General features: G+C 36.2%; 1 protein-coding gene across 7 annotated transcripts in view; it reads right to left on the bottom strand.

Moving 5' to 3' along the window:
* Positions 1-23,589, bottom strand: part of MYO3B (myosin IIIB) — a 197,044-nt gene that overhangs the window by 37,995 nt on the left and 135,460 nt on the right. For all 7 annotated transcript variants that reach the window (XM_085584410.1, XM_085584406.1, XM_085584405.1 and 4 more), the window contains 4 exons: positions 23,334-23,414; positions 14,561-14,681; positions 6,505-6,568; positions 5,484-5,622 (listed from right to left, as the gene is read on the bottom strand). In XM_085584410.1, the coding sequence (XP_085440536.1) occupies positions 5,484-5,622; positions 6,505-6,568; positions 14,561-14,681; positions 23,334-23,414 (405 nt within the window). The remainder of the gene's footprint in view (positions 1-5,483; positions 5,623-6,504; positions 6,569-14,560; positions 14,682-23,333; positions 23,415-23,589) is intronic.

Here is a 23,589-nt window from a genome sequence, read left to right as displayed (position 1 = left end):
GCAGTTGGTCATGTTGAACTTCATGCTCATCGAGCCAGCCTGTCCAGGTCCTTCTGCAGGGCCTTCCTGCCCTCCAGCAGATTGACACTCTGACCAAACTTGGTGTTGTCTGCAAATCTGCTCATGGTAGACTCCATCTCCTCTTCTAGATCACCAGTAAAGATATTAAACAGGACTGGATCCAACACTTATCCCTGGGGGACACCACTAGTGACCAGACACAAAGTGGGTGCAGCACCAGTCTCCATCACTCTCTTAACAATAATTACTGCTTTGAGACATGGCCTTACTACCTGCTTATTTTCTTAAGAGAGATCGTAAAAAGTATTTTCTTATGCGGAATTTTACTTATACATTTGCAAGATAAAATGAATTATCTGGAAACATGATTTCCATTTACTAAGCCCAAAGCATTTATCCCAGGTGTGATGAGATCAGTAATCCAGTGACATTCTTTTAGGAAAAAATAAGAAGAAGCCACTTTTTATCCTGCACATGCCCAGTCAGATTTTGGTTCAAAAACCACAGAACACTAGTAGAATATTTTCACTGGAAATTCATTATACAACATACCACATCAGCAACTTCTCTGTTGGAGCCTTCAGCTGCAACATGGCTAATAGTAATTTGTCTGTTACAGTGTGGTATGTTGTAGGAGAATACTACGGAGATCTCACGGGCCTCACACAGAGCTACAGCATAGTCAACACAATCTGATCATAATATATAACACTAATGTGGCCTTCTTAGAGTTCCTTGTAATGCTTAAACTGTCCTGGGATCATGCTATTTTATTTGCAAAACAATGACCAACTCAAACCTGACCCACTCAGAAAAATCACCTGGAACAAAACCAAATATTTTGCCCCAAACTCCCCTAAATCCCAGATATGAAGAAAAATTTTCATGTATTTTTTTTTTATAACCAAGAGACACGATTCTGCTCACTGTTATGATTTTACTGACTACAGTCAAGTTTTTCACTATTTGTATTCCCTCAGTGTAAGATTAGTCTCAGTGGAGAGCTTAAAAATGATGAAATGAAACTCCTGCTTAAACAACCAAAAGTAATTCTAGATAGATTACAAATTTTTTCCTTTAAATTCCTGAATGATAGGATTCTGAAAGGAATGGCATTATGTGTCAATATCATCCCATCTGCCAGTCACAAGTAGTTGAAAGTCCATGCAGTATTTCACACTACATCATGTAGCAGTGGCTTTTACTTAGGAAGGAAGTTTTGTTACAATGAAATCAAACAGGAAGCTGAGTTACACAAACAGCTGAACGGCTTGAATTCATCTCTCTCTACTTGCACAAAGTCAAGTGGCATCTTTCATTACAAGGCACACAGATCTTGATACCACATTTTGTGTGAGATACTGCCTGTTCTTTACTATACCTACTGCATTGGGATATTGCATTTCTGTGAATCCAAGGATAAAAACTGCCCCTCCAAGTAACTGCTGATTATTGCTTTGCCATAGCCGTTAACTTTTTTCAAAAAATGTAAAAATAGGAATAAATGAGACCAGAGTTAAAACTCTACTACATTTATCTACCATGTAGTGTAACATGCTTCTCTACATTTAAGCACCTTTCCCTTGAAAGTACAAGACATTGAATCAAGACTTTAGATTGAGGCAGTTTAAAAGTATTTTCAATAATAAAGTCTGCCACAAAGAACACTGTACTCTGAAGCAAAGATCAAACATCCAAGCCACTATTCTTTTTGGCTTGGGTATTTTAACAGGATCATGCTTCTTAGCATTAAAGTTGGAACACTTACTTAAAACTGGAGTTAAATCTCAACTTCTAATGAAGTCATCATTATTTTACATTTCTTGTTTAGGGTGATGAACCTGTAATTATCATCTGTGTGATGACAACCACAGAGTAACATTTTGAAAAGAATGTCTCCCATGCCCACAATGCCCCTACTAAAACTTGTCCACAGTGAGCAAGGTGGGCAGCAGCCTTCCTCCTCATCAAGCAGTAACTTGATATATTTAATTATATGCTTGTCCTCCATCACTGCAAAACCCAGTGACTTCATACATTTCTCCAAAGCCAGCAAAGCTACATTCACCAAATCCCATTTTATGATTGGTTTACCAGAAAGGAAGAGAAAAAATTATCAAAATAAAAAAAAATACTTATTGCAAGAAAAACATTAAAAATGGGTCACTGACTAATGGGACTCCAGCTTGAAACATGCCAAGCCCTAATTTCCACTAGTTTTGAAAATAGAAAACGTTAAAGAATCTAAAATCAAAGACTTTAATGAAATGGACTATTCAATGCCTCTGACTGTGGATGTAGACAACACTGAAGACTATACTTCCAGATCTCACAGAATCCTGGCAAATTTCTCTACTTTTCACAAAGTTTCAGCATTGCAATGTGGGTTGCAAGGTATAAACTGAACATATCCATAAGTCGCATTGTTCTCCCACAAGCGAATGTCCACGGCCAGAGACTATTTGTGTATTTTCTCACTTGTTCAAAATATTGTGCTAAGCATAAAAAATTACATCATTGTTTGGTCAATGCAGAGCTTTGATATTAGCTTTCCTTTTGCAAATATATTTCCTTTGCATCTCAGAAAATCTGTCACATTTACCTTTGAAGCAAAGTTACATTGGTCAATTCCCTATGAAGCACTCTTCATTAATATTTTCAAACATTCTCACTATCTATCTCATCCATGGGAATACCACTACTTGGCCTCTGGAGATTATATTATTTTGATTCCTTCAGTACTATATTGTGACTAGAATAATTAACTTCTGGCTTAATTGTTACTAATGACTGGACTCTCTGCCCTAGCATGGTGTCACAGCAGAAACACTGGAGGGAATTCTCAGCACTGTTACTGGTCTTGCCCCAGTGCTCTGGCAGAGCGCAGGGGAATGTCTTCCACTCTGCGCAGTGTAAAACCAGCCCCTGTGACTCTATAGAACCACAGCACATGCATGCACTTGCTGTGCTTGCGGTTTGGCCATACTGCTCCATCTTTCTATGAACTAGTGAGAAGGCTTTTGATGTGAAAAAGAGGTTTTTGTCTCTGTATTAAATACAGAATATAGATAGTCTTGGCATGATTTTTGTGGAAATTTCCTTCTCTATTCTTCCTTTGTCAATCTGTTATTAAGAACAGGCAGCCTGTGCTATTAGACAGCCAGACAACAAGATATGGGAGAATAGACTGCCAAATTAATACAAAAACACGCAAACTCATATCAACCACTTTGTCCTTTTGTGTTCTGCCCCTCTTGACTGAACTAAACCCTCACCTACTAAGACCTCAAGACAAATGAGCAGCCTGTCCTTCCTTTTGTGCTTAAGAATGCACACAGACTTCCTGCTTAAGCAAACACCAACACTGCTTCATAACTGGTCATGGACCAGTGCAGAAATCTGTCACATTCCCTTCCCCATTGCCCTTTGTATTTCAGGTCCAAGCATCACCAAGCTGGCAGACTAGTGTTGTCTGTAATGTAACTTCCAGAGAATTAAAAATCAGTCTCTAACATTGCAGAAAAATGTTTCACTATGAAAAATAACAGTCTCTGCATTGTTTGGACTACCTAGCGGGCAGCTTTTTAGTGTGAATAGCAGCTTATGTAGTATCACCCGAAATTGTAAAGCTCATACATTTTTATATGTGCTTTCTTGTTCCAAAGAGACATTTCCTATTTCACTTGGTTTTCACAGTAGGTGTAAAAATACTACCTGCTTAAAAGTGTACTTCATACATTAGGGCTGAATACAGACTGAGCACCAGGTGAAAGCATCTGCATCTCTGTATGCAAGCTGCGCTTTTAAAAGCACTCAAAGAGGTTACTATTCTTCACCAGGTTTACTTCCCTAATAGTTACTCACTGAAGTGTGATTTATATGATCATCTATCTGAATATTTTCATGCTTAACTAGCAAATTCCTTACTTATCTGTATTTGCATGCTTATTCATTTAAATATAGATGTCTCTTCAATAGTTAGGATCAATGTTGCATTTATCTCCTCTTCAAATTTTGTTCTTTTATCATTTCATATTTTTGAAGACACTCCAAACTACCAGGTAATGGTTCTGAATTGTGTTTGCTAAGGGTGTAATTCTGCCAGTTTTACTCTTATTGTTTTACCTCAGATACAAGATCTTTGATTTCAAGGAGACCAGTTGCAAGATAACAACATACAATATGCAGTGAGAGTAAAGATGATGGATTTGGGCCCTGACTGCTTCCCCCAAGAGGATTTGCTGCAATGAAGATATTTCTGTTTGACAGGTTTATTGTTTAACATGCAATAATTTAAGATAGCAATGCAAACTTCCCCTGCAGTTCCACACTACGGATTCAAAACCCATATGGACTGAAATGCATGAAGAGGGAAGAATGGATTTCTCAATCTGCTCTGTTTATATACTATTCTCTTTTTAGCATGGAAAGCACGTTATGCCAGTTTAAAAGAGGAAAAACATTCAATTAACAGAACAAAGTCCCTATAAATACCTATCTTCTTACCCTTACATTGTAAATTGTTTTACCGAACTCTGTAAAATTTAAACATATAAACTGCAGGATTAGGGCTTAATTATTCAGATAAATATTTGTAGATTTACAAGATGAAAGGTGTCCCATTAAATAAATAAATAGTAATGTTAATTAATAGCACAACATTATAAACAACTAATTTTCAGTATTAATCTGGAAATTAATTTCCTATCATATACATTTTGGCTCTGATTACAGATATCATATTATCAACCTACTTAATCTTAAACTGTGAAAGTTATTCTTACAGTCTAGTAATAAAGTCTGCATTCATGGATTTGCAAAGATAAGATCATTATAAAACTCATGATAAGAGAAAAGTATTCCGATAGGTAATGATTTCCTGGAATATCCAAAGATAAAACAGGTAAAATTCAAAAAATGTCAAAATGTTTTATTTTAAGTTTTTAAACTCTTGCTGAACATGGCAAAAGTAACATAACAGCAAATAAAAGAAAAAAATTGCACTGCATAAATTGTAGAATTATTGCAATGTTCCCATGTTGCTGATTGAAACTTTGTGTATGTGAACAAACTAGGTGTCTTTCATTCTGCCCAACGTGGGAGATTTCATTACCGTCTTAGACTTCTGAGGTTGGAAGGCAAAGAAAAGCTGAAGCTCTTGAAGGTAGATTTGATTTCATTAAAAGGGTATTTTGAGATTAGCAATGACATTTTTAACAGAAGGTGTATTTTAAAAATCATTTTACTTTTGCCTCTGTAATGCAGATACTTAAGGACTCTTTCATATTTCCAGAGTGAAAATGTAGAAGTGTAGAAGTGTAGAAGAAAGTTTTTCTGTTATGTTTCCTGCCTTTCAAAGGATTGTTAAATGATCTCATCAATATATAAAGCAAATTACATGTTGGCAACATATAGCTTATAAGCAGTATATAAAATATCTCTGCTACTTTATTATTTCTTACCTCCTTTTTTACAGGATGTTAAGAGACTTGAGAACTGATGGTCTGCAACTGTCTGGGATTGGCTAATTGATTGTGAATCATTAGTTTCAAATGAATGTTTTAGAATAAATGGAGAAGCAGAAATCTCATCCAAATTATTCTGGAATAAAGAATGCTGGTTTAGGCACAAAGAAATGTATTGATTTCACTTGCTTATGGTAACTTACAGCTGTGATCTCATAGAGAGCAACTTGCTATTTTTGAAGGCTCTCTGCAACATCTAATGCTAGATTTAAGTAACACAAGATTCTTGTGGCTTTCAGCAACACTGACTTAGCACCCATGTCACAAACATTTGTTTACTTTTTTCCATTTAACTTATTTATCCCTTTTCCTCACGCAGTTAAATCATAGCATGCACTGTATGCTGATTTGCTCTCATAGTTAATTTGTATCTTTAGAAAAAGCTATAGGAAGGTATTAATCTGCTTAACATTTCTAAGTACATCATCCAAGGGATTTTGTTTTTTTAATCTTACATATGCTCAGCAGAGTTACTGGCAAAAACTGTACATTTTCTCCATTTCATCCTTTCAACATCAAATGGTAAGCAGCAAAAATTGGATCAGACTTCAAAGACTATGCTGTGCTCCAAGTCACAGAGCGACTCCTCCATTTCACATATTGAATTCGAGCAGGATATCAAAGTGCTACCAAAGAACCTCAGGTCCTTACTAAAAAAGAGTCTCTAACATCTGTAGAAAGTGAAGTGCACAGACAAATCACCTCAGGGAGCAGCTAGCATTTATTCTCAGCAGCAAATTTCCAGCTTTTTGATTCTCTTATTCACTGTACCTCCCTGTCTCTCTACAGAACTAAAGTTCTTAGCAAGCAGGCTTTTGTCTCAAAGACTTCAAAACATCACTAACGGTTTCATGTTCCGATGGTTATGCCAAGCAGACATGAACACATTGCAGAACTGTAGACTCAGGAATTTGAAGTTATAAGGGGATGTTGTTTTAGAATATAAACTTAGTACTACCTTTTTAGTTTGTTTGTCAAGAAAATCAGGCACCATGGGAGAAGACTGGTTACTGGTTTGTTGCCTAAAAGCAAAGAAAAAGAAAAAAATTAGTTTAAATACTGTAATTTCTTCACTCTTACAAAAGGTTTACTGGCATACACACTTTTTTTGTTGATTTTCCCTTTTCTCCCTTCCCCAATTTCTAAATATGCACATACAACCAATTCAGAAAAAAAACCAGAGCAGTCCCATTTCTAAGAAAGTGCACACTGTTAAAACACAGCAACAGGTTATGAGCAATGAATTTGTCATTAAAAATGTGTGTGTCTGTGCAGATGTGTAAAATTATTTTATGAGAATTAAACAAAATTGAAGTAATGTATTAATTTGCTAAGATTTTACATTAAATATTTTTTCCCAGGGCTATGAACAGCTATTTTCAGAGAATTCAAACTTAGACACTCAAAATTTGATGGATGAGGAAGAAGTGAAACACATGTGAGTTAAGGACAGAGCAAGAAGTAAGATGTCTTACATTCTTTGTCTATATCTGTTACTATTTTACCATCACATTATGTCACAATAAAAATATTAAAGGTCAACTCCTACTTCATTAATGCTGATTGAAGTAACATAAAAACCTTCTGCTGGCCATGATCCTTGTTGTCAGGCCTTTGAAGTCAATGGATTTCTTCAACAGTAAAGTCCACTCAGACAGAACTTGTTTCAGAATCTTCAGCTATGCAATACCAAAAAAGATGCTACCAATTTCATTTAGTGGATCAAAAAAAATGAGGTTAATAGAAATTATTTGGTGTGCTCATGGTCCTCAAACTGGGATTAAAACAAAGAATTTTTCATTGTTAAAAGAATGAAGTTCATGAACATGGTAAATGTTCATATTTTCTGTAATGTTTCAATTTCATGAGGGAACTTTGGACTTGCATGTCAGGTAAGGGGAATTTAAGTCCCCCTTTATTCTTTGACATAAAGAAAGAGAAGAAAAACATTATTCCTAAAATGTGAATTGAATTTAGACTTGTGTTTTCCTTGGAGGAAATGAAGGGATCCATTTTAGAAATGCATTATCATTTAGTACTGGCACACTTCTTAAAGTGGAAAGTATAACATACGTCTAGGACTGTATTTTACACTGCATTTATGCATACACTATATTATCTGTAAAGTTTTTTATTACTATATATCTTGTATATATATTATTTAGATAATAATTTATTTAGTGGCACTGGTTAGACAACCTGCCACTTTCCCCTAAAATTTCCTCAAGCATTTGTTGAGATTATGCACTCCCCTTTTCCCCAGTATTTCTGAAAATAAGTCAAATACAAGGTAAAAATGATGAATAATTCTCAAATATCACTGTGGTGGATGTCAAAATCAAAAATTTCTGTCAGATCAGTATGTTGCAAATGGCCTACAATGCCAAAACCAGACTGAATCATCATATAAATTTAAATATTCAGATTCTGTAGTGGTTTGGATCTGGATCTAAATAAGCAGCATAAAAATAATCTCTGTCTTCTTCTAAAAAAATACACAACTGTCCCACAGCTAGAACCTTATATAATTGTTTAAAGCACAAAGGTAAAAATCAGCAACTCCCCTTCTGTACAAATTAAGCTAGCAAAAATCAGCCTCTGGAATTTGGAAGCCCCTAAACCCCAACTCTCTGTCAGGATGCCAGTGATGCTTTGTTTCTGATTAAAACAATCCTAATTTGGGTTGTATTTGCCACAAGGGAGCCCAACCTTCCACAGAATTACTGCTGCTACCAGAAGTATGCACTTGATTACTAGCTGCTACTCCTGAGCTTTTCATTGCACTTTTCTTCCCTTGTCCTGACAAGATGGGGAATGGCAGAGCAGCTTGGTGGACACCTGGCAGCCAGGCAAGGTCAACCCACCACAAAATCACACTGGCAGGGAATACTTCTGAAAACATGATATCAGCTGCAGATCTGGGTTCATGGGCCTGGTTTCAGTCAGGAACTCACCAATTTGCTGCTGACTGTTTAGCTACTGAGCTATATAATATGCCTCATTCTTCACATACAGACTGTCTATAAATCACTCCATTAGCAAGAAACATTGGAAAAAGAAGAAATATTGATTCTTAAGGTCTGTCTGCACATCTGTATAGTGTATAGACTCACTATCCTTTGCACTGAAAGCAGTTGAACCATAGCAACATAAATCTAGTAATGGAGATTAACTTATGTTGGAGAAAATATATCTAGTTTTGGAGTTACTCTGTCCATTATGAGTAATGGCACTTTAACTTTCATTATTTAAATGAGACACTACTAGTTATTCTACTAGAAATAATACCGTTCATTTTGCAAAAGCAGTATTTTATTGAATTGAACTAATTCAATCCTTCCAGTATGGGTAGATGAAATTTTCCAAAGGGATGAGAAGAAGGGAAAAAACACTAAAAAATTGTGCCCAAATTCTCATTTACACATTTAAAAATCCTTAGTAACTAAACTTAGGAACAGTAAAGTAATTAAAAGCTCGAGTGACATCAGAATCAGGCCTGTCGATTCTACTGCACACCACAAGGATTGCAGATTTCCTATCTCCATCACAAGCAATAATCTCAATATTTGTTATGATTAAAAATAGGAAAGTGAAGCTATTAAAGGAAACCAGAATGTCTTTATACCAGTTTTTCTTGTGGAAAGAAATGAAAATTCATATTCAAAAGATGCCTTATACAAGAAATTGCAATGTGATCTTGACAGAAACTGAAATCACCCAAGGAGGAAGTATGGGAAGGGTGTAATGGAATAAATCACCAAGACCCAGTGGCATTCTTCTGAAGATCCTGAAAAAAAATAGGTTTAAAATGTAGAGATGCAACCCTTTCAATCAAGAATAGAAACACATCAACATAGTGATTATTTTTCTTTTCCTTTTAATCAAAAGAATTCTTGGAATGTTTTGTTGTTGACTGACAGAGTGAGCCTCACTTTAGTGAGAAGAAGCCTGCAGATCAAGTAAAGAAACCACAGAAGAAGACAGAAGATCTTTTATATGAAACAGGAGACTTAACATCAAACCAGTTCCTAAATTAATTTGTGTTCATGTGACTGAAATAATGTTTAATCTCTCAGTGATACACAGAATACTGTGGTTATGTGCTAATCCACCAGTGCCCATGCAGGTAAATCCACATTGCTTGCTATTTCAATGGGCCTCCAGCTGTAGCAAACCGTTGAGAAATGAACCCCACTCATTTTTCAGGCACAGTGACAATGCTATTGCAAATAAAGCAGACACATGGAGAATTCCTCTAGATCAATTTCTATACTTACTCCCTGGTGGCACTACGATGCTATAAAAGCTGGCTTGCAATGCCAAACCCATTGGCACAGAAATATTACAGTTCAAGAAATCACTGTGTGTTTACAAAACATTAAAATTTTTTGACAAATCATAAGTCACCCCCCATTTTCAGAGAAAAATCAGCTACACCTATTTTTTTTTTCCATATATTTGCTTAACCTGATTTTAAAGACCTGCAGTGATGAAGCTGTCACAACTCTCCAAGGTAATCTACACAGGGTTTAACTCAACTTACCATTAGAAAGCTTTTCTTGACGTCTAACCTAACATTCTTGTGTTGCAATGCAAGCCCATTATTTCTCTCTTGATTCTCAACAGAATCAAGAGTTTTGTTTTCACATCAGCCTTTCATGACTGGAGAAATGATACCATATGAGCCTTAGTTTTTCATCTTTCTTAGACACCATCCTTTACCATGGTTTATAGAGAAATGTGATAATTTTTGCTGCCTATGGACTTTTCTTCAAGGGCAGTCTCTAATATACTACCTTAACCAAATCTTGACAGTGATGAGAAAATGTAATGATGCACATGTGAGTTGATGCATCCTCACTGCTAATGTACACTCCCAGTGTAAACTTTGGAGCACTATTGACTTTCATATTGCAGTTCATTACATTTCATGTAACTGTTTCTAATTTCAATCCTACCTTCTCAAGCCCTTGTACTACCACTTAATACTTACACAAATTTAGTAATCAGATTCTGCTTAATCAGTCAAGTCATTAGAGAGCAGAAATAGACTCATTTCTAGAACTTTGACTTTTACATGCATACTTCCTGTAGAAAATAAAAATGCGGATAATTATTCTTTGTCTATAATTTTTTAAACATGTAAATTAGTGTGCCTGCGTAGCTTTGTACAGACTCTCTTATATAATCTTGATTCTGTAAGGCTTGTGTGAATGTCATTACTGAAAATAAGGGTTTTGAAAACCTAAGCTGACCAAAGCCTGGACATAATACAAAACAGGTAACAAGAGAAAGATACAGGGAAAAAAAAATCAAATTAACTCAGTTCAGGAGTATGAACTGGTGTCGATGTCCGGTATCCTCTACTCTTAACACACAGAGCTCCAAAAGAAACCAAGGAGCAAGGGATACTCACTGACACACAATTATAGTCACAGACCCAACTGATGTGTAACAAAGTCACTATGTGAAAACAATGCCTTTTTCTATACAACACAGTATGATGATCACATACATGTAACTATCTTATACTGTGATGTTTAGCAGTCATTGAGCTATAGTACAGTGAGCTAGAGGAAAGTAATTAACCATACAGTAAGTGTTTTCCTGGGGAAGTATAAAATCAGTATTACTTAACACAATTTTCATTTGGGAAGGAAATGGAAAAGATGATGATGGTGGAACATGCAGGTTACAGATACTTTGATGAGATTCTAAAGGGATTTAAAGATATTTAAGAATGACAGCTCTGACTGAACAAGAAGATGAACAAGGTAGCATAGATTAAGGTCCTTAGTCATTGAACTGTAGATTAGCTTGCTAAGAAAGAATATTTATGAAAAATATATTCACTAGAGATCTGTCAATCTAAAAAGTTCAAATCACATGATGTTTTAGAAAATTACTTCTCACTTCTCCATATATTATTCCTAATTAGCTCAAAAGATCCCTAATACTAACCTGAAATTTTAGCTAGGCAATTGCAAAATGCAGCATTTTTGATTTCTGCAATGATCAATTGCAAAATGGAGGCAGACGTTAAGTAAGGTCGGTGTCCGTGCTCTCCTTGTGAAAGAGGAAACCCCATCACATTCCTCCTTCCTCTGCTGTCTATTCAGCTCTGTACAGAATGGTAAATCTGCAATTCAGCTGTTGTAAAAATGGCTCAGAAAGGTTTCCACTTTCCTCATTTGAACCATGTTTTATTTGTCTTGATCATGTTTGACTTTAAAATAACTGCCCCTTTTAAGGCTTGATTGTGGTTCAGTTCCTTGATGCCACATAGGTCTGCAGCTTCCTCTCAGTGGCTGATGATATCAAAAAAAGGCTTGGCAAGTGTTTCATACATGCATGGTTTTTGGGGAATAATTAAAACTTTGTGTCAGCTTCCCAGGTGCACAATTATTCTCAGGATCCTGTTTCAGCAGGAGTCACAGACACTTCCACAGCTTTGTGGAACTGAATGGAAAAATATTTTTTCAATGAGACAAAGCCCTGCTAATATTTACATTATCTATTTTTACTCCAATCAGAGTATATTTGCCAACTCTCAATTAATCCTTAGTACCTGTGACATCAGCTTTGCATTTGATAACCAAGTCGAGCATATAAATGCATGAAACATTTTAACATGTAATGCTAAATGAACAAATGTGTGCATTTAATTAGAAAGCCATGTCATTTATCAGCTTCATTGTGCTTATGTCCTGCATTCACTGACTGAGGAGCATGAACTAGGTGTAGAGATTCAATTTCTTCTATGGAATTAATTTTTATTAAGTGCTCATTTCTTCTGAACACTTTGAAATTCATGACTTAGTAAAACTGAGTGCTTTATGTATAACACTATAACTCAGCTTTTACACAGATCTTTAAAAGAGCAGCAGGTTGCCATACATTTAACTGCAAAGTTATACTCCTCTGCATACAACAAGAAATGAAAAGTTCATTTCTCATTTTTCAGAACTACCAGTTAAGGGAAAAAATGAAAAGGAAATAAAAATAAACCAAATTAATATAAATTAAAGAAAATGAAGAGAAAATAGAACTTTATTTTCTTTATTTTTGTTTCACAGTACGTGAAGCCACACTGAGGCTGCCTTCTCTAGGATCAGATTACCACCTACTATGTTAGGCATCTGCACCTTTCTGTTTCCTACAAGCCTCCTGTATGACTGAACAGCCATGTGCTTAAAACAACAGCCCAGTTACAACTACATGAAAAAGTGACGCTTGATTTATGGCAACTAAGTTACTGGATTTAGTCCCAGGATTCTGAAACCACTGGAACCTGAGGCCATTGCTAAGAAATGCATGGGATTAGGCAAATATTGTGCAGTTTTTGTTTGGGATAAATTAAGAACTGCCAGCAGTAATGGCAGTTTCCCAACTCCAGGCAAAAGATGAATTTATTTATCTATCTGACTGTAAACTGCAACCAGGACTGGGTGCAAGACCTGAATTGCCAATGTATTTTACACAGACATCGTCAAGTCAGATATCTAAATGCATTTAGACACTGATTTCAATGTAAATTTGGTGGCTAAATGTCTTTAAAGGCATTTGTGCTACAACACAAGAGCCTAAATTCACCTCAACAGTAAACAAACCATAAAATCTCTGTGAGTCTCAAAAGATGTACAATTAAGCCAAGTTGTACCAAATCTAAATAAATTTGTTTGGTGAGTAACAAAGAGTTCCAGAGATATTTTAATGCAAAAAATAGAAGAGAACCATTCCTATACATGAAATAAGTGAATAAAAAAATTAAAGAGGCTCTGTGCCTCCAAACATGAAAGCCTATGAAAAAGCCTATTTACATTGTAAATAATTATAATTCTGGATGCCAAAGAAAACTGACAGTAGACATCTTATTAGCTCTTGCTTTCAACCATTAGTGCAGACTGGAGAACAAATGAACAGGTGATCATCAACAGTCCTAAAGAGATCACAAGACACACACACCTTAAAGATTTAAAGAAACAGAAGGTGCTGCCTGCACATGAAGGGAATCATAAATTAGAATCTCAATCCCCAGTGAGCAGTCAAACAACCCCAAAACAGAGCTACGATGGTAAAATGCAATGGCTTGTTCTTCACCCTGAAAATCATTACAAAAACTATTTATTTATTTATTTAGTCCTTGTCCAATGGTCTGAATCTTTTTCTTGCTGAAATAGAATACTTGATTCAAGGGAAAGATGGTGGAGCACCAATAACCTGCAAGAATGCAAGTGGTTACAGCTGAACAAAGTTCTAGGGCACATACCAGAATTAGTAAGGAAGTTACCAAAACTCACTGCTATGAGCATACATGGAAAAAGAAATAACTGTTAACTTCTCCAGAATGGCTTCAGTAGGAGCGATCTTGTAACTCTCAGTCACTGAAACTAATGAAAGGGATTAGTCCTGGAAATGCAGCCACCCATCCTAGAACAATGTTGGTGAGTCAAATATAACAGATCCCTTTTGCCTTTCATACCTAAGGAAGTGTCACAGGAAGACCTGTCTGGAGTGAATCCATTACTTAAAGTGGTAAAATACTCTTCTCTTCAAGAAAGAGAGCACCATCATGGTTTACAGCATTCCTAAGCTTTTTGTCAGTGACAGAAAGTGTCCATCTGCTCTTGACAGCTCTTTTCCCTGTCTCATTGCTGGTCTGCATGGAGGTTTTTAGGCACAAAAGGGTAACGTTCTACTCTTGAACATTTAATAACATGCACTGCAGTGAATGCTGAAATGCTGATCACCTGCAATCTAGAGTATTCTGGGTACTTAGAAAAAGTGCACAAAAAAAGGAGAGCAACCCATAGCAAATGAAACATTTCCATCAATTGGGAGATCACTGAGATGACTAAGCTGGAGAACTTGCTAACCTACAGTAGGTGGTCAGAATATGGCAGATTTTTCTAAAAACTGGCTGAATCATGATGACAAATCTGCTCCTTTCAGACCTTATTGTGTGAGGAAGTAATTTTGTTAAGAATAGATACCAAAAAAAGGATTCAACTTACCAGTCTTCTTCACAGCCAAAATCAGAAGTAGAGCAGCTGCTTGTAAGCTGATGATCTGCTACACACTCCATGCTGGTTTTCAATTTTGTGTAGTTTTTACGAACAATATATCCTCTAAAAGCTAAAAAACATAGTTTTGAATCAGAAATATTCTGGAGAAGCTGAAACTGGCTCTGCAGCACAGACCTGAATGTTCCGAGCTTTTACTGAATTAGTGTACAAGAACAGTTAGCACTCCACAAGAGTGACTCCAATGTTTGCAAAGTTACCAACACCTGGAAATTCTACGGGGCCTTACACTCTCACTGTTGACCACTTGGCACAGTGCAGGCAAGGAAAACAGGCCTCAAACAGAGAATGTGTCGAATTTAAAAATTAATTAAACTCAGAATGTATTAAAATAAAATCACACCCAAAACAACTTCTTTAATCACAACTTCCCTTTGAGGCAGTCATAATTTAACAGAATCAGAAGCTTTACTTTCTTTTATTGTGGGACAGTGGGGTACAGAGCCAGGGACAGATATATTCAGTTAGTCTTTTCCTATTTTTTAAATTAACTGTAACCATGATAAAACATTTAAAATACCTCTCATAAAATCAGGGGAAAATGTATAGACATTAGAATTTATACAATTTCTAAAAAAAACAAACAAAAAAAACCAACCAGAAAAAAATCATAGTGGAATGATATGGTAAATAAAATGAAAATTAATAACATTTTGAGACTATCTACATCCTTTATTTCCACAGATTGTCTCTTGGTTTGGGTACCTGAATACTATAACTATTTCTATATTTTTGTCTTGAATTTTTTACACCTGTGAGCAGTAACAAATCTCCAGCACAAACCACAGATAGCGATGCATACTGCACTTAGGACAAAGAACTAAAGAGGCTGCAATATACACTTGAACTCAAAAAAATTAAAATTTTCTTTTGTAGGGTTTATTTCAAGCATTATTTTAAGTACAAATACTGAAGGGGAGAAAGGACTGAATAATGAAAAAGTAAATACAGTACCAGTGCCATTGTTTCAGTATACAACAAGAAGTTGCTGAATAAGGCTGAGGGTTGTGAGAGAAAGGAGCTGTGTCCATCTTAGTCCAGCAGGACTGCAGTTCTAACAGTGAGATGGTAAGTAAAAGAATAGTGAACTGAGCTGAGGAAATACGATTTTTAAAAAAATATTTCCTGTCTAGGAAAAGCTTTTACACACACTAAATGCATGCAAACCAGAGTAATTCTGAAAATAAAATACCCAAAGGAGAAGAGCAGCCCTCCCATTGGGGTCCAGGATTACATATTACAGGCACAGATAGACACAGAAATAAGGTCTAAGGCAACCTCATGTAGGATCAGGATCAGCATTGTAGATCACTGAAGGAAATTGGGAGGCAGGACAAATACTGAACAAATTGAGGAACAGAGAAATTGATTAGAAGATTAACAAGGTTTTTCTGAATCTCACATTTCTGATTTTTATGAAAGCACTGAGGTTTCTGGGATAAGAAGCAACAAAAATTGCCTTTTAATGAGAGGTTATGAAAATAAACAGTCATTCACTTTACAGAAGGCATGACAGAAGTTTGGCCTGCTGAGGTGTTGAACCAAATACAGAGCTTAGGTATCCTGAGGCTTGAGGAATTTTCCACCCTTAATAATCAGACTAGGAAAGTCTGCCTATCTGATAGAGATGAGGCAAGCTCTCACTTGTCCCATATGAACAGGCTTCCAATCTTTAACTATCCCCTACTGACCAGACAAGAATCCTACTCTGCTATCAGCAGCAGAGACAGCTGGCCAGCAGGCACCTCTCTGCAGCTGAAACATGCTGCATGTCAATCAGTCAATGAACTACTATAAGGAAGCACTGAAATAAATGAACTGATAAGATAAATTTCAGTTTTATCTTTAGTAGTTTTTCAGTTTTTAATACTTCTTTGCATGTGTGTCTATAAAATCAACCCTGATATTTGCTGTGATTTTATATTTAAATATTGTTTTTCTTTTATCACAGACTCTTACTAATGTCAGGATAACCATTTGGGTCTTTGCCCCATCCACTGTAAAAATCTGCTATAGCTGACTTAAACATAGTTTTTGCCCTATCTTCTGTTTTCATAGGTATTTTAAAAATCAATTCCTCTTCAACATAACCTTCCCACAAGATGGTTTCTAACTTTCTTCCAATTACCTTGAATCTGAAAGGTAAATAGCTGTATTTTTCCTACTTTTGACTCCTGGAACAGCAGAAGTACAGGGTAAACAAACTTCTTTGAGTCTCATAAGCTTCATCAAGCACTAGTAGGACTGCATCTTTTCAATATTTATTAACAGGCTCTCTAATGTTTCAAAAGAAATACATATGCAGAGAATTCTACTGGGGGAGTCTAAGAGGCTGGGAAGCTGCTCCATCACAGCAATTTGCATTACTGACTGGTGCTGGTTTTGACACTAAGCACTTGGCTCAAAGAGTGTGAAATTAGCAGACTCATGTTGCTACTGCTCCATGAACAATCACTGCATCATTGAAGAAGAATGATTACCAGCTGTCACCTCATTTTCACCTTATTCAGTCTATATTCCAAACTTTCCAGCAACAGTAGCTTTAATCCTGATCTTTACATAGCCAAAGATTACAGGATCTGACAAGCAACATAGGAACTGAACTTAATTTTAACACTTCTATTAGTAACTTGGTGTTAAATGCTTTATGTGCCACAAATTAGGATATGAATTTTTACTTATTGTACTGATCATTTCTCACACAAAGAGAGTTTTCTGTCAGTTTCAGCACCTAGCAAACCAAGAATCTATTTACCTCAGGGAGTCTGAAATTTGATATCTTGCAGTTACAAACTTTTAAGGTCTTAAGGTCTAAATACCAAGGCAAAATTCACTACACACACACTATTGCATAATTCCAGATAGTGAAAGTCCAGGCATTTGCCTTCTGATTCCCATAGGAAATATATAATTACAGAGCAAATTGTGAAGCACAGTATAAAAAGATCAAAGCTAAACAATCACAGGTCTATGAGAGAACTATAAAGAAAGGAGATGAAGTAGTTTTAAAACAGTAGAAGGATTAATTCTAGTCATTGAAAAATCATGTGAAACAGACTTTTTCTACACAGACACATTTTTATTCTGTCATATCACCTAAAATAGCAAGTAACAGCAACTCAGAAGTGAAAGTTCATGCTTGCTAAAGAGAAGGTAGTTGATTTCCTAGGAACAGCACATCACTTTCTTAATTTGTCTAGCTAAAAGAGCATTCAGAAACTTAACTAACAGCATCTGAGAGAAATTAGAGCCCATGAATGTGATTATTCATTCCATGCCAAATTAATTTTAATGAGCAGTAGAAGGCATAGAGTCACATCTTTTATTGGGTGCCATGAATACTTCCCTCTTTCACCTCTCTAGATGGATATTGAGTGATGCATGTTTAATAGAAAAAAAACCTCCTAAGTTCTCCAGCAGAAGTATTATGAGAAGGAAGTTATGAATTCTCATGTAGAAGCAGTAACTATCAGCAACAAACACTGACTATTAGCAAGACTCACTAAGGCTGTCATCAGGTCTGGTGTCACTGATGCACATCAACACCTGGACATAGAATTCACAGAATCACAGAACGTGCTGAGTTGGAAGTGACCAACAAGGATCATCAAGTCCAACTCCTGGCCCTGCACAGGACCCTTCTCGAGAGTCACACCATGTGCCTGAGAGCATTGTCCAAACGCTTCTTGAACCGTGTCAGGCTTGGTGCTGTGACCACCATGCATCACAGTCTCTGATCTTGCGACTTGGTCAAATAAAAAAGTGAAGATGATTATGGCAGTATCAGCAAGGAAAATGAAGAGATTTTATTGTATATTGTCCCTTCTTGATTTTAGCATGAAATCCAGTAAGAATAGCCTCCATTTTTTCTCCTCAAAATCAGAAGAAACATTGAACATTGACATAGCTTAGCTCAGAGAGGGGGATGGAATATAAACCCCCATAGTTTAAAATTATAGGACCTTCTCAGTTTTCTAAAATGGCCTTTAATGGTTACTAGAGACATACTAAACATGAAGCATAACTGGATGCCATAAGCAAGTACAGGACACAAAGAGATGGAAGAGTAAAGTTAACCAAAGCTGTGCAGCCTGTACAAACTAGTGTTTACCATGACTGTGAAATTAAGATAATATGATAAATCAGTTCAGCTGCCATTAGGAGAAACATGTCTTCAGCGTTTTTTACACTGACAATGTAGTTAAAAGAAAGAAAACTACTGATTACAAAAAAGAAAAACAGATCTGCTATTTAGAGGTCATTTTCAAGAAAATTTTAAAACATTTTTAGATATATTTATGAAGTGCTTAGAAGTTTTTGGAACATTTTACTCATGTAATTCTTAGAGCTATACAATGGTATTAGCTGAGTGCATGTACACACACAGCAATACAAATAGATGAATAAATACAGGAATAAATATGCAAAAATATTTCCTTGTCTTCTACTGAAACTAACACTATATTTTTGCTGCTGAAAGTCCCACAGGCAATGTCTTTATTAAAATCTTACATTTATTATAAAGGTAAACCAGTAAATTGCAATTGTCTCTGTCCTTCTTTTTTATTAAAAAGGAATAAATTTTGTCAGAAGTACATGTTAGAGAGATGTAAGCAACACTGCAATATAAACAATCTGCAGAAGTTACAGAAGGAAAGCAGTTTACAAGGGGATACTTCCTTCTGAACATCCATCATTTCTTACTTAAGAAAAGGAGGCGAAATCTAGAGTTCTTGATAAAGAATTTTCTAATAGAGTATGACATATGGTGAGTGTGCGAGCACGTGTTGGAGGAGGAGATGGTGGCTCAGTGGATTAGTCATTTGCTCACCTCTGGAAGCATAGTTTAACTCAGTCTTGACCAGAGCTGCACAGTATATTCCAGATGGCTAAAGTGGACCTAATTAAAATGAATTCAGTGATGTCACCTCAGATCTAAATGAATTGCATACACCACTCATTTGGCATTTTGGCAATGTCAGTTCACAAATAAAATAACCAGACTAAAATCCTCCCTTAAGTCTTTGGGACAAGTCACACTGCATGGAAATACATGCTATCATAACTAGAAAACATACTTTCATAATTGTATTATCTGTTGCTTTAAATTCTAATTATTCTAAAATAAACATTTAATGAGACTTGCATGTGAGGTAAATCAATGAAGCAACATTTCAATCAGATGATTCAGTGGATATACACTGATTTAAACCAGCTGTGAATATGGCAAAATAATTTTAAAAAAATCTTTGATAATATATTTTTCCCTCTCATATAGATGTGAATTGAAACATTGCAAATTACAATTACAAAGAAATATTCAGAAATACAAAGTATTGTCAACTCAAACACTTAACACAAAATCATTCTTTACCATTTGTTTCTAAGTTAAAAAGTAGCATTTTCTAATCTTCAGTTTGAGAAAGTGTGACTGGAAGTATGAGGAAAGACCTTGTTATTCCTGTGTACCATTTTAGCCATTAGTCTATTAACATCTGTATATTCTGAGAACCTGAGATGCAAATATGCTGAAGTAGGGTAGCTTTTTCTTCCCCATTTAATTTAAATTCACTAATATTTTGTCTCCTAGTGAGGGTTTTCCCCATCTGAAAGAATGACTATTTTCTTGTAATATAATACACTTATTATAATAATTTTATCCTCATGTATATTGTGAGGTTTGTTTTTTTTCTAAGTTTGTTTTTTCTTCCAACATTTCTTCAATGGATAGTGAACTGCTGGGCCCACAGAGATCTCCAGACCACCAGCTCATGTATTTGAAAGGCATCTGTTTATTTTTAAAATGCAAATGCAGCCTACCTCAAAGACTGACTCGCAAAAAATGAACAATCTGAACAAGTCAAGAGGTTTCCAATCAGGAGCTGTGTTCCTCCTTTTTATCAGTCTATGATCACTTGCTGTCAAAACCACTTAAACAATATCCTGGAACCTGAATGAAGTCCCCCCACAATTAAAATGAGCAGGATAATCCTGCAAGAATTATTCAGGCAAATCATTTTTCACACAGTTTAAAGTAATGATAAGGTCATTTACAAAAGAAATCAGCGCCTTTGAAATGCTGACTTGTAGACAGAGGACTGCCTGGAGGAGGGCCATAGATAACAGTGAAGACTGGCCTCCTAACACTACCCTTGCAGTCTTTGGAACTGATTCTGATGAGGAGAAGGCCCAATAAGGTTAATACCCCTACTTTGATCTCTGTCAAAGCGTACCAGCAAGAATTAATTTACATTTCAGATGAAAAAGGTTGACAGCATGAAAAGGCATCTTGTTTCTGGTATGTGAATGTGCTGTAATAGATCGGGAATTCTGAAAGGAAGTTCTGAGGAAGCTAAAGGGATAAGCTGAGCGGCTGCTTTTATTGGGAAAGAGATGAAAGGAAAACAAATTTCAATATGCGCTGTTCTGTAGAAACATGTAAGCCAAATGCTTCCTAAATTCCAAGGCCTGCATGAGTGGGGCAGGGGGGAGGGAAAGGAGAGGGAAGTACATATAGTTTAATTATATGGTTTTGCTAATGTGGATGACGAATGCAAACAATTTATCTCAGTGCCTGAAATGGCTCTTAAAAAAAAACTGCAAAGGTGACTGTACTCCATTTTACTAGAAAGCTGCCTTGAACTACACCCACACTGTAAGATGTGCAGAGAAGGGAGAGATTTCGAGTACCTTTTGTCTCCATGTCACTAGGCACTTGGACTGTGTAATGTTATGTAAACAATGCAAAAACTGTCAGTGTATTTTAAAACCTGGAAGATGGCCATGATTAGCAAGCATAAGCTTTGATTTGAAACACAGAATAATTAGCATATTGAGAAGAGAAGACACAAGAAATAATTTCAAATAAGAAGTCCTAAATATAGGTTTCCAAAGGCAGACATAAAAGTGTTGAGGATTATTATTATTATTATTGTTGTTGTTGTTGTTGCTACTGCTATTATTATTCCCATTCTACTAGAGTACCAAAGACAGGAGGAGAAGCCAGCCTAATTATACACAAAGGTTCACTGTCACTCTTAACCCTGTAGTCCTTAATGTTTATTCACCGAGGCTGATCACTGAAACAGTCAAGTGCCAGGTTACAAAAAAAACCACTGTGTGTGTTGAAGAGAAGAGTACTAACAACATTTCTCCAGTATTAGGTCCAGAGGGTTCAACTGTCCCAGTTCACTCCCACTGCCTTTGCTCTGCCATGTTTCACACAGTATTTAAAAGATGGCAGGAAGCAACAGAGCTCTGAATCTCTCCCATGTGTGCTAACAGCAGACCACCTCAGTATCTTCCTCTAAAGAGGTAGAAAACTGTCTGATAAAACTTAAGGCAGAATGTCCCCTGCAATCTCCAAGTAATAATGGTACACACAAGCTTCCTATTGTACCTGAGGTAACTCTCATCTTAAGGAGCTGGTAATAGTGAGATAGTCATGGGTTAACAATTTCACTTTCCTTTCTTCAACAAAAGACCGCTGTAATCAAAGTCCAGGTATGTATATACTTGCAAAGGTAGCCAATACTCCAGGAAATAGTGGCGGGGGTTGGGGGGATACTTTAAGATCTACTCTCTGTGCTATCATGAAAACACTGAAAATGACAACATAAAGGAGAGGAAGAATGAGAGAGAGGAGTACTTGTGCAAGCCTTCAGTGCTTTTTGCTAACAGGAAAAAATTTCTTCCATTTAATAGAATATACTGCATTTAACCCTAGAGCTTCATGATTTTACATAACAGTACATAAGCAAAGCTACAAATTATTGTTTGATCCTAATGATATTATTTTCCTTTTGGTAACTAGAATGGTATTCTGTTTTCTCCTGAAAGTCTCAGCAACACTTAATTTCAGAGTAGCAAACTAGACTACACCAAAATGAATTAATTTACTGGAAATGGTTTAAGAACAAGTAAAAGAATATTACAACAAATATTCTTCATATTGATTTCAGACTGTAAGATACAGAACAAGAGGTGATAAAGCTTAAGGAATTGTAACACAGGAAACTGGTAGAAGTGGTATCTTGGTTTATCTGTAAACACATTAGCTACAGTTGTTTTTTATCAGTCACAATCTTTGAACCTGCAGTTGGACATGGAAGGTGTACTGCACTGCATCATATGGAGGCTGCTTCATATTGGCAGCATCTGAAAACACCATTGAGTTCACAGCATACACAACGCTGCTTCTTAGATTTCTGTGCCATATGGTACTCTGCTCTTTACTAGAGACCTACACAGCCCTATGGGCCTGTTCCTCCAATAATCTCTTTAAAGTTTATTCAAATTCATATTGATATGGCTGCAAAGGAGTCTGGCAGATTGTCAAAAGATTGGTCAAAGCTGGCAAACCCAGCAAGCAGTCAAAACAAAAACATGGCAATCTGCCAAGATCAGTGGTCCAAACAAAGACAGAGAAATGCACGTCTAGTGTCTTCTATCCACACTTTTAGCCAAGAACTAACCTAACAGCTTTTAATTATTATATTTTGCTTCCAGATAAATCCTTATAAAAGGTCCAAAGTCCATGATACCTGTCACTGACATCATTTGACACTGAAGCAAAAATAATCAGAAGTAATATTTTTGACAGCTTTTATTTGGACTTCACTTTATTTTTGGCTATAGACACTGATACATGCAAAATCACCCACAGAAAAATAGGTGTTAGCAATTGAAATACTGTTTTAATTACCTGCCTGAATATGTATAGCAGCATCAGTTCTTCTGTTCCTTATTTCCTTGTACTTCCTGCGAGCTTCATATCCTCTCCAGGCTAAAAATAAAAAAACATGTGCTGGAAATTACATTTATTTAAGGAATTGCTACAGAGTCTACAGGGTCAGAGATGTGCTGCAACTTTCATTTCTCCTGCCATAACTACTTCAGCCCCCACCCCCAATAGCTCTTCCCCACCCACTCACATGTTGAACTCTGCGTTCATGACTGCA

The sequence above is a fragment of the Lonchura striata genome, chromosome 7 (assembly GCF_050655825.1).
Source record: "Lonchura striata isolate lonStrDom1 chromosome 7, ASM5065582v1, whole genome shotgun sequence".
NCBI lineage: Eukaryota > Metazoa > Chordata > Aves > Passeriformes > Estrildidae > Lonchura > Lonchura striata.
This window is presented reverse-complemented; position numbering and strand designations above follow the sequence as displayed.